Consider the following 17,432-nt stretch of genomic DNA (forward strand, 5'->3'; position numbering starts at 1 on the left):
CAAGGCATTTTTTCCTTCTCCGAAATGACGCGAGTTGCCGATCGTGGGGTAAAATCCAGCCCCGACGAGAGTATTCCGTCGTCAGCAAAGAGCCTTCGGGTCATCCTGCGTGAATTTCCTTCCGGTGCCATTTTTTTTTTTTTCACACTGTTCCAAAGCACAGTTTCTCTTGCCTGCCAGTCCCCTCTGCCTCAGTGAATGAGAGCCTCGTTCTCTTCCCCGTTCAGATTTGCTTCCTTTCACTCGATCCCGTGTAGACATCCCTGTGAGTAAAAGCCCGTGGAGGTGGCGAGAGATTCCTCACGGGTCCGACACCCTTTGCAGCAGCGTCCTGCGTATCGCTGCGTGGGATGGACTGACACACGCCAGCCGTCTAACCAATTCCTCGGCCCCCGTTTCCGTGGGATGCAACTCTCCCTTTTCAAAACCATTCGCGGTTCACCCCCGAGTTCAACCCGAGCAGCCTGTGTCGTATCTGGCCACCGCCCCTCCGTGCACTCAAACGACGGCTTGGGTGTGTTTGTGTTCTGGTGCGCTGCTGTGGGTACCACAACACATCCTGAACGGTCGTCCTCCGGGAGGCGCTCTTGTTGACGGTGAGACAATCTGGGGGTCTTACCTCTTCTCTCTGCAACACGGAAGGTGTGCAGAGGGGTGGTCTGCCACCTTGAACATCCACACAGACGGTGTGTGAGCTAATCGCACGAGCGAGGAGTATCGCTCAGAGATAAGTCCCTGTGGGGCTCAGAGCAGAGCGTAGAGAGGGGGCCGTGGGTCCCAGGCTCGCTGTTCCAAGTGGGGCCACTTGCTTCCCTAGTCTCTGTATCTGGAGGAAGGACAGTGGCCTGGGTCCCAGCACCTTCCTGAGAAGCAGGATGGTGACTGAGAATGTCTGAGAAGCAAGCAAGACCTCACCAAGGAGATGCTCTGACCGCAGGCTCCGAACAGGTGTGGAAGGCTCACACCTTTTAGGGAGCAGGGGCCGGTGGGAGGGGGACGGTGCCGAGAAGCAAGCAAAGGCTAGCTGGGAGTCTGGGCCGTGGGAGGAATTCCGGTATCAAGGTACCTGGGTCGACCTGAGCTAGACACGAATACTGATGTGGAAACCGGGCCTGCTAACAGCTGCTGCCTCAGAGGTCCCCGGGGCAGGGCGGGGGGGATGATGGGAGAGGCAAGAATTTAGAATCCAGCCCTGGCTGGCGTAGCTCAGTGGATGGAGCACGCGGGCTGTGAACCAAAGCATCGCAGGTTCAATTCCCGGTCAGGACACATGCCTGGGTTGCAGGCCACGGCCCCCAGCAACCGCACATGGATGTTTCTCTCTCTCTCTCTCTTTCTCCCTCCCTTCCCTCTCTAAAAATAAATAAATAAAATCTAATAAATAAATAAATAAACAGGGCTGATAAAGAGTTTTGTGATCCTGTCTTTCCATTGCGGGTCACAGCGGAAGCATTTACACCACAGCAATTGGCAACAGCTCAACAGCCCGGGCTTTATGTCACTGGGGACAAGGGGTTGACCCGCACTCCTCAACCTGAGATGTCCTGAACGTGTGTATCACTTCTGCGGCGGCCTGTACCCTCCCAGACGCTCAAGGGGCTGGCAGGAACAGGACGGGTGAGGGACGCTCTACACTCTGCAAGCTGCAAGACGGTTTTCTCGGCGTGACCTCGAGGCCGGTCGCAGACAGAAAAATAAATAACGGGGAGGAAATCTAGCATACCCCTAGGAAACGTTGTGAGCTACCCAGAGGTCATGAAAAGAAAGAGAAGACCCAGGAGGCCGCATGTAAATGGAGGAGGGAAATGCTTTCCGCTCTCAGCTTTCACGCAAACACCAAGCACAAGGGCGGACACCCAGCTCGCGGCAGCGTCCCCATTGTCCGGAATAATTGGCGAGAGGAACAATGCCGGCCTTCTGTGCTTCTGCTCATTTACTTCCAAATATCGCAGGAAGCGCTCCGGGCGGCATACGGGTTGGGTATGCGCTCCAGCGCTCCGCACCAAGCAGACCCTGGAAGACAAAGGGGGTGTCTGTGAAAAACGACAGGAATAAACGTTTTATTTGGCCCCGATAAGCTGAACTAATAAGGACACTCCGCACGATGCCGTCAGTGGCTAAGTTCGGGGGTTGAAGGGTTGGCGAAAGGGGGAGTTACAGCGGTTTCTTTTTCTTTTTTTTTTAAATAGATTCAATTTTTTTCTTTTTTAAATATGTTATTTAGTTAGTTTCAGGGAGGGAAGGGAGGGAGATAGAGAGAGAGAGAGAGAGAGAAACATCCATGTGCGGTTGCTGGGGGCCGTGGCCTACAACCCAGGCATGTGCCCTGACTGGGAATTGAACCTGCGACACTTTGGTTCGCAGCCCGAGCTCTATCCACTGAGCTAAGCCAGCCAGGGCTTACAGCGATTTCTTTATAGCGTTTACTCCAAAGCGAGACACCTCTCGACGGCGAGTATTTTGAGCAAAGACAATGTCACATCCGTGAGTTACATATACAAAAATCCATAAACGTTTTGAGTAAAATTATGCAATGTATTTTTATATGTTACCGAAAGTTATGTTCTATAGAGCAGATTGAGAAAAAGTGAAATTAACTGGGCAATATTTTCAGGTTACAGGCAGTGTGGTTCTGGTGTTGACCACGCCTCATGGCACATAAAAAGTGATGTCATTGGGGTGCGCTGGGTGAGGGTCCACAGGACCTGTGTTTTGTATCTGTGACTTCCTGTGAGTCTTAAATTACTTTGAAGGAAAAAAGAATCCCTAAATAATCTCTAAGACTGTAACAGGAGCCCCACAGACCTTCATATGAAACCCACTCTAAATACGGGGCAAAGGATAGCAACTGCCAAGAAACATAGATGTTGAAAACATCTAAAAATGTCTGAAAAAATCTCGCTAAGAAGAAAATACAGATTACAAACACTGAGATATCACTTTGTTAAACGAAGTCAGTTTCCAAGACTGTACATGGTGGCTACATCTGCTGTGGACCGAGGTCTGAAGGAATTTCATCCACTGCCGAGGGGTTAAATCGACACACCCTTTATTTATTTCTGGATTACGATTCACAATGCCTGACCCTCATTGGATTCTTTTGATCCAGCCGCTTGTTTTCTTGAAACTGACTCTGCACACACATGCACACTCGTGCAGACACACAGCCATATACACACACATGCATGCCGTGACATTTTATGTAGCATTGGTCCTAATACACACAATGCAGAAAACGTAAGTTAATCTTATTTTAAGCAATTGGGTAGCTGGTCCACATGGCATCTTATCCATAAATCAGAATAATCACGATTATTGGGAGCAAAAATGCAGCAAGACCATGTCTAGATCCCGGAAGCCGTAAAAACACGGTTTTCTGTGCCTAAGGCCCCTTCCGTGTCGTCACGACTATTTCAGGCACCAGGGAGGTGAAGCAAAGAACTAAAGTAAAGACCAGATTTCCTGTCCCCGTGGAGAGAGGGAGAATAAAAATAAATAAAGAAGAAATGTGTCTAAGCCATGAGGAAGTGCTTGGTGCTAGGGAGGAAAATAAACTAGGGGAGGATTGGCAGGAAGAGGTGAATGTTTATTGATTTTATTATTATTATGATTATGATTATTATTATTATTATTATTTCAGTGGAATGAGAAGCCAGCAGCAATGGCCCCTTTGCACACCCATCACGGAAGTGTCAGCCCCTCTTCCTTCCCTGTTTCGCCCTTCACTCAGAGGCACACTGTCCGTCCGTCTGTCCCGTGGCGTGACTTTGCCTGGGATTTCTCCCACCTGGCGTCTCTGACCCTGCACTCAGGCAGCAGGACAAGAGCCCACCCCCTCGGCTGGGCGTGTCGGCACGCTGTGTCCCGTGCACCAGCTGGGACGATGAGGCCCTGAGCTCAGGGTCCGGCAGCTGTGCCAAGACCAGCCTTGTTGTCAGAGCCACAGTGCCCCTCGTCAGGGACGCCTTCCCTCTGTCCCCGCTGGACTTTCAAGGTGAGGGACCCTCCGGTGCTCCCTGGCATCCAAATCACACTGAACACCGTGGTTTTCAACCAGGGGGTGCGTGCACCTCCCGGGGAGCTTTCAGGATGTCCGCACACACTTGTGGTTGTCACCACTGGGGGGTGGGGGTGTTCCTGGCACCCGGTGGGTGCAGAGGAGGGACCCTACAGTGCACAGGGCGCCCCACACCAGGGAGCCACTGGCCACAGATGTCGCTCGTGGGATGTGAGCAGCCTCAGACCTTTGCACGGGAGATAATACCCACCGATCTGTGTTTCTAACTGCCCATCATCCATGTATAACTACTTGTCATCTGTCTATCTAGTCTATCATCATCATCTATCTACCCATCACCCATCTATATTTACCGATCCACCCATTATCTATCTATCCATTCAACCTTCCACAAATCATCCATTATCTATCCATCCATTATCTATCTATCTATCTATCTAATCATTCGCCCTTCCACAAATCATCCCTCTATGATCTACCCATCCATTACCAATCTGTCCATCATCCATCCATCCATCCACATCTCTTTCTTTACCCATCTCTCTTCCTACCCATTTACCCACTTACCTTTCTATCTACAGCCATGGGTTCCAATAAAGGGATAAAGTTGGCCCTTGTCACGCGTGTCCATCAGCACCTGCAGGCGTCTGAGGATGTCACGACCAAGGAGCTGCCGGTCCCTGTGGCCGGAGAGTAGGGATGCAACTCAACACCCTACAGGGCCCAGCACGCCCTGAGCCCAGCACACCATCCAGCCCCCACAGTTCCCTGTGCCACGTGCGATGAAGCCCGCCTTAACGATATCATCTCCAGGGTGAAGTCCTTCCTACCGCTGGACACGCAGGAGTCACTGCCCGCTTTCGGTGACAATCTTCCTGTTCAGCACTCACCTGGGGTGTGCACTGCAAGGGGGGAGGGGCTTTCCCGTCGGAAGAGGCAGGAGTGGAAGCAGAGCGGGGATCTTGGGGTCCCCGAGGGCCTGACGAACAGCAGGAGGCACAGCCTGGGGCTGAGCTGAGCCAGGTGACACGCTGGCAGACATGCAGGTAAGGGGCCAAATCAGGGAACTCTGTGGTTCCCTTCCCAGAATGCCCTAGCGTGTCATGAGCCCGCCCAGAGTCTTTTGTGAACCGGGAAGTGGCTGTGCCTAAACAATAAAAAAAAAATCCTGGATCAAGAATACTATATATTTTCCGCCCTGGCTGGTGTAGCTCAGTGGGTTGACCATGGGCTGTGAACCAAAGCGTCACAGGTTCAATTCCCAGTCAAGGCACATGCCTGGGTTGCAGGCCACGGCCCCCAGCAACCGCACATTGATGTTTCTCTCTCTCTCTCTTTCTCCCTCCCTTCCCTCTCTAAAAATAAATAAATAAATAAATAAATAAATAAACAAAATATTTTTTAAAAAAAGAAAAAAAGAGAATAGTATATATTTTCCTACCATTATAAACCCTCTGTAACCATGGCTGAAGAGGCTATTTCTAGTAATACCAATTTATCCACGGTTCCATGGGTTTTAAATTTGTGCGATGTCTGACATATTTTTTTATTGTTTGCAGTATACCCTTGACGATGTTAAGGAGTGCAAGTGAAATGTTATAAGACTTAAAACTGGTTTAAGGAATTAAGTTATTTGAAATATTTAACGTTACCAACTAAAGGGCTTCCCTATGCTTCTTCAAGGAAAAGGGCATTTTGAAGTGGATGATTCACATGCATTTTGCCTGGAAACAGGAATCTACCACTGTATAGGGAGCCTGGAGTGACAATTATCCGTCACTACTTTAAAAAAATTTTTTTTAAGCTCTGGCTGGTGTGGCTCTGTGGCCTGAACACCGGCCTGTGAAGCAAAGGGTCACTGGTTCGATTCCCAGTCAGGGCACATGCCTGGGTTATTGGCCAGGTCCCCAGTAGGGGGCGCTCGAGAGGCAACCACACATTGCTGTTTCTCTCCCTCTCTTCCTCCCTCCCTTCCCCTGTGTCTAAAAACAAATAAATAAAAATTTTAAAAGAAAGAAATGTTTAAAAATATTTTTTAACGTGCAGAAAACAAAGCAGATTCTCAGTGAAGACCCACGGACCCAAAATGCAAGCCAACATCCCAATTCAGTCCGTGAAGGGAAGGGAGACCCGGGTGGAAGGTTACAACTTGAGGGTCTTGCGGACCGACCAGGACAAGAGGAAACCGCAATAGCCGCACCTCTGACCTGAAACAGTTAAGCGCCCGAGAGGTGGGATTCCTCCTCCAGCCCCTTCCTCCCCCAGTGGAAGGAGATCGCTCAGCCAGCTGCCCCCGCGGGGGGCTTGCGCGCATCACCCCAAGCTGCCTCGGCGAGAACCGGGAAGGTCCTGAGCTACGGGCGGGGGCGCCTGTCGCTCCGCCACCCAGCGACCGCCCGCCCCTCTCAGCGCAGGTGGGAAAAACTCCAAGAGCGACCGGCACCGGCAAACGGAATTTTGACCCAACGCTTGCAAAAAAAAAAAAGAAGAAGAAGAATTTTTTAAAAAATAGCTGGACCAAGTCTTTTTTTCCTTGGTCCAAGTACACATTTACAGAGACGCAGAAAAAAAGTGGAAAAAGGGCAAATGTGACCCCTGACACGCCTTTCCATCAAGGCACCCTGACGCGCCCTAGCGGCCGGAAGGCGCGCGCGCGCCGGGGCGAACTAACCAACCATGGAAATGCGAATAAACAGATTCACCATCCGCACTCGTGAGCGCGGAGACCGGCGGGTTTCCTCTGGACCCCCGCGGGGGTGAAATTCCGTGTTAGCTCAGCAGCCACGTGGAAAGAAAGGGAGACGTTCAGAGCAGGCACACTTTTCTTAGAAAAGCATTTTTTTTTTTTTTTGGTTACATAGTAAGCAAAACCCATGCATTCCATTTGGGGGTCCTCACTACCATTCAAACTGAATTTGGAATAAAAACCAGTGGGCTCTTTCCTTTGTAATCCTCACTTCCGGGAAGGGTGTTTATTTAATTTTAGGGACAGAGAGGACGTAGGAGGAAGGGATGGAGAGAGAGGGGGAGAGAGAGAGAGAGAGAGAGAGGGAGAGAGAGAGGGAGAGAGAGAGGGAGAGAGAGAGGGAGAGAGAGAGGGAGAGAGAGAGGGAGAGGGAGAGGGAGGGAGAGAGAGAGAGAGAGAGAGAGAGAGAGAGAGAGATCCCTGACTGGGGATCGAACCTGAAACCCACATATGTGCTGTGACCGGGAATCAAACCCGCAACCTTTCGGTACACAGGATGATGCTCCAACCAACCAAACCTCGCAGCCAGGGCACCAGTGCTCAGTGTCAGGTTAATAAAGGCATATTTGAGAACACGATTTCTACGCTATTGATTTTGCCAAGTTGGGGATTGGGGATTTCACGTTTCGTTTTAGAGATGCGTGCTTGTGAGTTCCGGAGGCTTCTCCCAAGTATGGCAAATATATTTCTCGCTCTGGCCACAGGAAACCTTTGCAAAACAAAGAGTGGCTTACAGGGGTCTTTGATTCAGCCCCAGTTAAGTCGAAGATTATGTACTAAAACAGACATCAACATCCCATATTAGACCACCAGGGCTCTTTTTTTCTCAGTAGAAAGGGTAGTTGAGGGTTGTGTTGGAAAGAGATAGGAAATGAAGAGACAGAAAAGATATCCGGGCCCTGGCTGGTATAGCTCAGTGGACTGAGCGTAGGCTGCGAACCAAAGCATCGCAGGTTCGATTCCCAGTCAGAGCACATGCCTGGGTTGTAGGCCACGACCCCCAGCAACCGCACATGGATGTTTCTCTCTCTCTCTCTCTCTCTCTCTTTCTCCCTCCCTTCCCTCTCTAAAAATAAATAAATAAAATCTTTAAAAAACTAAAATTAAAAAAATAAAAGAGGTGTCGTGTGTGCCAGAGGGTCTCGGGTTCGATTCCCAGTCAGGACGCATGCCTGGGTTGTGGGCCAGGTACCCAGTAGGGGGCGCACGTGAGAGGCAACCACACATGGATACTTCTCTCTCTTTCTCCTTCGCTTTCCCTCTCTCTAAAAATCAATAAATAAAACCTCTTAAAAATATATATAAAAAAGAAATGATGAGTGGAGATCTCTCCACAATAAAACAGACAGTTCTAGGACCTTCGATGTATGTTTCACAATATGAATTCTGCCCCCCCTCCCCCCAGTCTTTGAGGCCTTGTGGGCATTACTCGTCAGTTCAAGAGAAAAAAAAAAGAAGCACGGTGGAAAATAATTGTAAGACCTCAGACCTCTCTGTTCACTCCCCACTGTGACATCACTTTTTAAACTTTGCCCTTTCTGGATCTAAATGTAGTTGTTTTTTTCCCCCTCCTTTTTTTCCAAGGCGCCGGTTGGCAGCAGCCGCACACACATTCTGATTCACGACAGAGAACTGTGTTTCGGCCAGTGGGTCTCGGAGACACGGCCCCCCGGGGGCTGGTAACGCGGGGTCTGCGACAGGCTGAGCGCCAGGCGTCTAGAAGGAGACCAGAAACCTGGGGTCTGCTCTCCGTGACGTTCTCGAACTGCAAACGTTTCCCGTGACACGGAAGACCCCTCACTTTTCCAATGTGAGACAAAACCGGGGGGCGGGGGGGCCGGCCGACAGGGGACTGAGGTGCCCCTCTTGCACGGGGGACGACGGAGTCACCTCTTGAGACCTGCTGGCCCACGTGGTGCTCATGGAGGACAATATTCTATTGTGCACTCCCGTGTGGTTCACAGGGACCACCTCACGGTGCGTGGGTTTTATTTTATTTTATGTTTTAACCGGCATAAAAAAAAAGAAAAGGGTCTGAGTGTGTAGCCTCACGGGTTTACGACACGGTCGGCCAGACGTGGCTCTGGAGGGCCACGTGCCCGTGAAAATAAAACCGGATTCTCGGAGAGGTGGCCTGACCAGGGTGAGCATGCATTCTCAGGGTCTGCCTCAACGTGAGCCTTCTGATTCCAACTCCCCGTTTTCAATGTGTGCATGGTCGCTCTGTGGCTGTGGCCCGTTTGGCCAGTGTGCTCGTCGGGACCCCGGCAATCTGGTCCCTAGTTTCTCCGCCCAGTGTCTCCCTAGTTTTTAAACGGAACCGTCCCGGGCTCGTTGGAAGGAGCAGGAGCGGGAGCAGCTGGAGTTTGCATCTCAGCCCGGAGATTTATGGAGTGTGAGGGCTTGCGTAAGTGAGCGAGCCTGTTTTGGCCCCCACGCCGCTGCCTTTCAAGCGGGCGGATATCCTATTTCACGGTATTTTTCAGTATTAGCACTGGATGTCGGCCCACCAGGGAAATTGCTGGGTCCTAGGGTAGTTCTATCTTTAATGTTTTGTTGTTTTTTTTTTCCCCCAAGAAGGTTCGTACTGCTTTCTACGGTGGCTTTACGAAGTGAAAATCCCACCCATGGTGCACGAGGGGTCCCTTTCCTCTGCATACTCACCAACATTTGTTACTTCTTGTCGTATTGTTTATATCCATTCTAATAGGTGTCCGGTGGTGCCTCAGCGTGCTTTTGATTGCGTACGTCAGGGGCATGCCACACCCCAACGTTCACAATCTATCAAAGAAACCCAAGTGCCTGTCAACAACTGAGTGGATAAAGAAACCATGGCCCGTATAGACGATGGAATATTACTCAACTGTGAAAAAGGAGCTCTTGCCATTTGTAACAAGCGGGGATGCAACTGGGAGGGCCTTATGCTTAGTGAAAGAAGTAAAAAAGAAAAAAAGACAAGTACTATGTGATCTAACTCACATGCACGATCTAAAAAAAAAACCCTCATAAAAATAAAGAATAAAATGGCGATCACTAGGATCTAGGATGTGAGGAGTAGGAGTGCTGTGTTAAGGGTCCACAGTGACAAGTGGGACATGGGTAAGTCCTGGAAATGGAATGGAGAGCGTGGCAGACATGGGCAGCCGTACTCCGTGAGCACCATCAAACTGGCCGAGAGACGGGAGAACGTAGGAATTGCCACCCTCCCAACACAAAATGACGAGTATGGGACCCGATGGAGGTGCTAGCGAGTGCTGCAGGGTCCACTGTATTGTGGCATAGAAACGGCCCGAATCAACATGGGGTGCCCATGACACCTCCCCAAGGTCATATGGCAAATGCTAGTGTCCCCCTTAATCTCCGGTGCAGCTCTCCATGGTCTCAATTATGCAACGACACTCATCCTGGCCCTTTACAGAAATAAGGGTACAATAACACCGTACTCTACAGGGGGCTCCTGGGAAGTTGCTAAGAGGGTAGGTGTTCAAAAAGTCCTCCCTACGAAAAAATGGACAGCTCTGTGTGGTGATGGGCGTGAGCTGGACGGACCACGGCGATGATTTTGCAATAGATAGGCATGTCCAATCATCCTATCGTGCACCCGAAAGTAACGGAACTTTATATAGGTCAGTTCTATCTCAATAAAAAAAATTAGACTTAATTGACAGGGTGAAAACGACTGGGACCCCTGGAGTAGGTCACAGCAAAGACGCGATAGCTTCTCTGGCAACGCCGAACAACGCAGAACCACACTCCGCATTCGTAAAAGATACAAAGTCTTTATTAAACAAACTTGGAATCAACAGGGTAGGTCCATAAATTAGACAGCAGTAGAATCTCCCGAAGGTAAATATATAATATATATATATATGTATATATATACAGATCACAGTGATTTTCATTGTGCAAGGAACTGAACGGATTACAAACGGTTTGCTTTCCGCCCCCCACCCCCGCCACGAGAGAAGTTGGGACGCACTGCGGCAGGGGGTCCGAGGGGGCGGGGTGCCGGGCCGCGCCGTGGGGAGCAAAGGCACTGTGTCTCTGGCAGCCCCCCGGCCCCTGGAGGACAATGAGGGCACCCTGGCCAGGAGGCCCACGGCACGGCATGAGGAGAAGCGAAGCCACAGAGAGCACAAGCCAAGACTGCAGCGGGGTCGGAGGGCCTCCCACCCCGCCTGATAGAACAGGCGTGGGATGGCTTTTGCTTCCATCACAGAAGTGCACAGCGCGGAAGAGCGAGGGAGAGCGAAATCCAACATCTCGAGAGGCCATCGTTAATGAGAAATCGTCACAGCGCGTGTCGGGGGTGGGGCCTGTTCCGTCGGACGCAAGCCCGCGGGGTGTGCAAAACCAGCGTGTTGTGACGAGGGTGTGATGGGTCAGAACAGTGCCGCCCACGCCACCGCCGTCACCACCTCCACACACACACATACACACACACCAAACACACCATCCAAATCCTTCCTTCACACCACCGTTGTTCGTGGGCTTGGCTCTTTGATTTCGGGTAGGCGGGCCTCACCCCTTTGCGCTGGGACTCATTCGTCAGGGACGGCAAGGCAGAGAGGGCTGAGCGGCGGCTTGCCACTCAGAGCGTCGGCCACATCCTAACGGGGAACGTGGTCCGACACGGAGAGGCGACGTAGGTGGGTGGAGGAATGGGAAACGCAGGTCACGTCACACACGTGTTCAGCCTGAGGAGTCTGCCACTGGTGACACGTGGGTCTGCAGGGTTAGCCGTGTAGAATGAAACAAGACATTCTAGATTCTTCTTGAAGTGGATCCTTGGGTGTGGAGGGTGTGAAGCAAGCACACGGAATCTTGTTGCTGGGTTTTCTCTTTTCTTTTTTTTTTTTTGCACCATCGGCCCTATGGACAGCAGCAACCAACAGGGGGCCATTCCGGGCAAGAGTATTTGTATGCGGAGTGCGATTCTGACTTCTGTTGGGAAGGGGTCACACGTCGGCCAGTACACGTGTATGCGATGGTGTGCGATCAATTGTGGTTTTATTTCATTTCTAGCTCTGCAGGTGCTAGTGAAAGACAGGAGTGATAGATAGTTCTAGCCAGAAAGCAAGACCCACCCAAATATAACTCTTGTTGGCTTAGGTCCAAACCCTAGAGATGTGTAAAGGGACTTTCATACAGGATAATATCGCCACAACTTGAACGGGCAGGAAACCAATCTGTCGCCTTTCCTGAGCCGAATTTTGTGATGATTCCCAAGAGCTGGCTTCCACGTGTGACCCACGCACACTGATTGTATGTGATCACAGACACATACATGTCAGCATGAGCCTACTGCATGGTTTATCAAACGGGCACGGAGGGTCTCACATGTTGGGAGCTCGTTTTGATTCCATCAGCTTTTTCATGGCCACGCAATGTCACGGACCCCTCGCTGCGGATGCCTAACACAGCAAGTGTGCGACATGGAAAGTGGGAGGGACTGTCCAAGGTGGGTGTGAACAGCATCAGGGATGGTTAGAAATTTTTTTCCTTGCTCATTGGTGTCGCATGGCGGGCGGCTGAGGGCCACGCTTTCCAAGGGCAACGTTACCCATGCACTCAAACATCTGTTGTTCTTGCAAAATTCGTTGAAAATTTGTTCACAATGAAGGCAATCCCCACCATGCTCCCTTGAAGCTATTTCCATCCCATTTAGTCAATCCTGGACCGTGAGAACTCAGCCTAAAAATAGGCAGAATGGCAAATGCATTGCTTGTATTCAAGAATAATCATTCACTCATTTTTTTTTAAATTTTAAGCAGAAGATTCCAAAGTGATTCTCATAATAATAATAATAATAATAATAATAATAATTTATGTTGTAGTAGGAAGATGTGCTTTTCTTTCTAGGTAGGTAAGTCAGGGCAGAAAATCGCCTCACCAGTCTTATCTAACGTTTCGCGATGGAAGCTTAGAAACCGCTGGAGTTTTGGGCAAGGCTGGCCCTCCACGAAATCCACACGGGATGGCGACCCAGAAGTCCAGAGGGAAGGGACAGTCCTGTGACGGACACGTGCCTAGAACCCATTTGGCAATAATGTCTCCTTGAGGTGCACGTGACAGCGAGTTTGTTTTATTAAATGCTGCAGCCAGGCTCGCCTCCTGAGTTGCTTCTGTTTGGAGAATAGGTCCTGTCTCAGAGGTCTTGTCTGAGAAGGGGGAGCCTTTAGCATCTTCCCTTTGTCTCATGCTACAGTTTGAGAGGTGCAGGTGGTCTTCATGTCACCTCCGAGTACACTCGGGGCCTTCTGATTTGTGGGTGGCATCTGCCCGAATCCGATAGGTCGACGCATTGCCTTTGACATGTTTGCGATGGAAAAAAAAAAAAAAAGATGCACGGCTTTGTGAGAAGGTGGTTCGTCGTGTCGCTGGACACGCGTGTGTGGGAGGCAGAGGTAGCAAGAGGTGTGGGAAGACACGCCTTTTGGGGGCCACAGGAGAGAAGACGGGATCGACAGCAAAGAACAGCCAGGCAGCTCCAGAACACACCTGAGGTGCACAAACCTAAGAAGGCACACGACACTCCATCTTCCTGCCCAGGTTTTCACCGACCTAATCCCCCGGGACACACACTCTCCCTATGGCGGCGGCGGCCCGAGGAGCTGAGCCTGCCTGGACAAGACCTGAGAGAAAAAGGAGGAGGGACAGAAGAGGCCTCAGAGAGTCACCGAAGGCTCCTGGAGCTACTCCTTACATACACAGGTGTCACATGCCCACGGGGGCGGGCACAGCGGAGCCCCCAGACCAGATACGCAGCGATTGGGCTAACACTGTTTCCCCAGGTGCTGTATAGGCAGCTGGCAGCTTAGGTTTGCAGAGCGAAGTCTAGAAATCAGGAGGCAGAAGACGGGGGGAAAGGCAATGAGTGATGGACAACGCAGACACCGAGAACGTCTATCTACGAGTGCCCGGGTTCGGGGGAAGACGAGCATCGAGTCACATGCACGGGGTGGCCAACCCACCTCTGGCTTTCAGGAGGTCACCCTTGTGGGGCGGTGCGGGGGGGGGGGGAAGAGTTGGGAGGGTTCTCTTCCAAGTTCGTTCAGAATCAGCTCCAAAGAGATGTCACCCGCCACACCTCCCTGGTGCCTGCCCCGTCTCTGAGACCACCGTGTGCAGGGTGCACTCAACACAACCGTGGACGAGGAGAAAAGCCCGCATGAGGGAAGTTCGTGGGACCACTTCCGACACCTCAGAGGTCCCCTGTGCGTTACTTTCCCCAACATGAAAATGGAAAGAAAAATCTCTGACCGAAGGTGACGCACACCATGGAGCCAACATCAAGCCACCTTTTTGGGGGGCGGGGGGGGTTACGTTGTAGAATTTTTATAGGTGGCCTTCCCCCAGGCCACGTGGAATTTGGGAAGATACAGAAGATATTTCTTGATTGGGGTTGCATTCCTTGAGCCACTGTCAGGGTCACTGAGTATTTCTGGATTAAAGTCCAAGCACAAGTCTCCTTCCTTTGCCTTTGCCTCCAAGACCTCCTGTGAGCAGACACGAGGCGTTTCAGGTGCTAGCTAGGCAAGGCCACACGATTCTTTTCTTCACAGATGCACAGAAGGGGGTGAAGCCAACACACACCCCATCCTACTTTTCAGGCATTGTCCCCAAGAGAGAGCCGTTCCTTGACGGAGGAAAGGGAGGACTGAAAGCCGGCGGCTGTGCAAAGTCTGAACGTGGTCTCCACGGCTTTCGTCACACGGCTGTTGCACACGCACGCAAACACACATGCACACACACACAATCTGTGGTTATACCCAAGCACGCTCGATTCAAGCTTATAAAAAGCTGAGGCTCTGAGGAAACCAGGCATCGTCACAGTGAGAACCCGTGCGAAAGACAACATAAAACCTGCACCCAGACAAGGGTTTATGACATCCTCCTGTGCCGTCGACTTCCAGGTGCTTAAATAAGGTGAGGTCCATGAGTGTCCAGTGTGGCTTCCGGTCGCTTTGTGGAGATACGGGGGGGGGCGGGTACGACGGGGTCCCATCCTAGTCCCATCTGCAGGGTGTCCCCAAGGCCGCACAGCGGGGACGCCTTTGTCCCACACAGGCTGACGTCATTCCGTGTCTGGGAGGAAACAGGACGAGGGATTTGGTTAGCGTCTAACGTGGGAGTTAAGGGGCACGGGGACAGTCATCTGACCAAAGACACCCAGCTGGCTTTGCCCTTTTTATTGCAAAGGTCCACAGACCCGAATTCTACGAAGGGGAGGTCGTGCCTCCCCAGAGGAACTGAGCACGGTTTCATTCTTTCCTTTTTTTCTTTTTTTTTCTGAACAGTGTTTTAGAGGCGGGCTTTCCTTGTGTGTACACTATCCTCCTCCACGCTAAGAAGCGATTCATGGCTCCTGCAAAACTGGCTCTTGGTGTCAACGTGCTTAATGACAAATGCCACTAAAACAGAAAATGAGGTGCCTCCTTCCCGGCCCGCTGCCCTACCTTTCTCCCTGACATGCTGAACATCGTGCAGAGTAATTTGGACACACACAGTGAGGTCAACTTTCCTTAATCATCTGGAGAGGGGAGTGCTGACTTGGAAACTGTCTTACCCACAGGGCACGGTTTTGCTTCATGAAAAACTACGTTCTTGAGTGGTATTTCCACACCTAAGCGCTCTTCCTAACAAAAACAGCAGCTCTCGGTTTTGCCCCACCTACAGATTATTGCCAGGAAAAGGGCTGAGAAAGGTTAAAATATGAGCGTGCTGGGGGTTTCAAAGAAAAACAGCAGAATCCAGATTTGTGGGATAAAGAGAGAGCCACGTGATCAAGAAATGGCGTCTTGGTTTCCAACTATCGTTCAAGCACGTCTTCAAACCCTGTGCCCACCACTGCACAACGGACATTAAGAAGGAGTCCACCCGGAAAAATGCTGTTTACACATTTTCTCAAGGAGGTAGACCACATTAAGAAAGGTTCTTTCCATAGGCATAATATTTTTTAGGGCAGCTAGGGACAGAGGGTAAAAAGGTATTTATTCACCCAGTAGGAGACAAAAATTTATCAGGTGGCAGCCTTCTGTGTCACTTAAGCCTACGTAAAGAGTAAATTTCACAATCTCTATACCAGAAAAAAAACTCTCTGGATTTTGCTTATCCATAAAACAAAGCAAGCCTTTTCATCATTTAAAGAGTATTGAAAAAAGATCAATCATAAAACATTACAGGAACATCAGACAAAATACGAACATCTGAGTAGACCCGAAAGAAAAAAAATTGTTTTTTAAAGATTCAAGAAGATTTTTGTGATTTTTAAAAATCACAGGCTGGGCTGGGAGTAAAAGGCAGAAAACTGTACTGGAATAATAATTAAAAGGAAATAGAAAAAAAAGAAAATATATAAACAGGAAAATAAAATAAACTGTCCATACTAAAAAAAAAAAAAGAAAAAAAGGAAGCCCAAAATTATTTTGAAAATAACCGGCCAGGATAGTCAGGAAGCTGCTTTGAATCTCATGCTTTTCATGGCCCAAGAACTAAGGGTTTGGGCCCCCCCCCCCCCCCCCGCCACCGAAACAGCTCTGCCTGTCGGATGTCTAGATGCACACGAATCTCCAAGGGGCCTGATTCTGACACACGGGTTCTGCCCAGGCTGACCCGGCTGGGGATGGAGATCCTGCAGGAGAGGCTGAGGACGCCAGGGCCCCACCACACACCCCCAGGAATGCCCAACTAGGGTCTTACAGGATGAACTTGGAAGGCCCGTCTCTCTCTGCGGCATGGCATAACAGAAGGAAGCCCTCCTCCATCAACACAATACCCCCTTACCGCGGGATCCTGTCCACCCTGCTCCTTCTTACTTTTACTTTATTTTTTAAAAATATTACTGAATTTTAGCCCTGGCTGGCCTAGCTCCGTCGATGGAGCACGGGCTGTGAACCAAAGTGTCACAGGTTCGATTCCCAGTCAGGGTACATGCCTGGGTTGCAGGCCATGACCCCCAGCAACCACACATGGATGTTTCTCTCTCTCTCTATCTCCCTCCCTTCCCTCTCTAAAAATAAATAAATAAATTTTTAAAAAAATATTACTGGATGTATTGGGGTGACATGGGTTAATAAAATTAGATAGGTCTCAAGTATACAATTTTGTTGAACATCTTCTGTATTTTGTATTAACCTCACTGTTTTTTTTTTTTGGTTTTTGTTTTTTTGTTTTCCAGTCACTAAGCATACAGACATACCTTCCCGGGGTGGGCTCGCGCCCTCAGAAGTTCTTGAACAGCTCCAGCTCTTTGGCAGACACCGCGGGAGCTGTGGTCCAGTCGTTGTCAGGGTAAGGTTCGAAGTTGGAGGTGTCGCCTTCGCCGCACACTTTGGGCTGGATGGGGGGCTACGGGGCGGGCCGGGACACAAAGGCACGGTTGAGAAGCTGTGGCGAGCACTTGCGTCTCTGTCCCTCCGCCTCCCCCCGTCACGTCACGCAGCCTCAGCATGCGGGTGGTGTGGGCTGACCCCCCGGAGTGCAGGCTAGAGCCCGGGCATCCTCTCCTTGCGCTCACTCTGAGGCACCACGTCCAGGACACTCTGCGAGCAAAGCTGTCCATCACGTACTCCACTCAGAGGAAGATGCCCCACGGAATACTTTCTACCTCATCGACAACCACCCCTGCAAAGCACCCACAGGTCCCTCCCAGACACCAGCTTCCTC

At 50.6% G+C, this 17,432-nt stretch overlaps 1 protein-coding gene across 5 annotated transcripts in view; it reads right to left on the minus strand.

Annotated features, from left to right (window-relative positions):
* Nucleotides 1-17,432, minus strand: part of PRKX (protein kinase X-linked) — a 67,371-nt gene that overhangs the window by 654 nt on the left and 49,285 nt on the right. For 4 of the 5 annotated variants that reach the window (XM_036017226.1, XM_036017224.1, XM_028503746.2 and 1 more), the window contains 2 exons: nt 16,966-17,114; nt 14,016-14,852 (listed from right to left, as the gene is read on the minus strand). In XM_036017226.1, the coding sequence (XP_035873119.1) occupies nt 16,989-17,114 (126 nt within the window). In that variant the 3' untranslated portion in view covers nt 14,016-14,852; nt 16,966-16,988. Of the gene's footprint in view, nt 1-14,015; nt 14,853-16,965; nt 17,115-17,432 lie in introns of those variants that run through there. The other variant, XM_036017225.1, reaches the window with a different exon arrangement.

This window comes from Phyllostomus discolor, chromosome Y (genome assembly GCF_004126475.2).
Source record: "Phyllostomus discolor isolate MPI-MPIP mPhyDis1 chromosome Y, mPhyDis1.pri.v3, whole genome shotgun sequence".
Taxonomy (NCBI): domain Eukaryota; kingdom Metazoa; phylum Chordata; class Mammalia; order Chiroptera; family Phyllostomidae; genus Phyllostomus; species Phyllostomus discolor.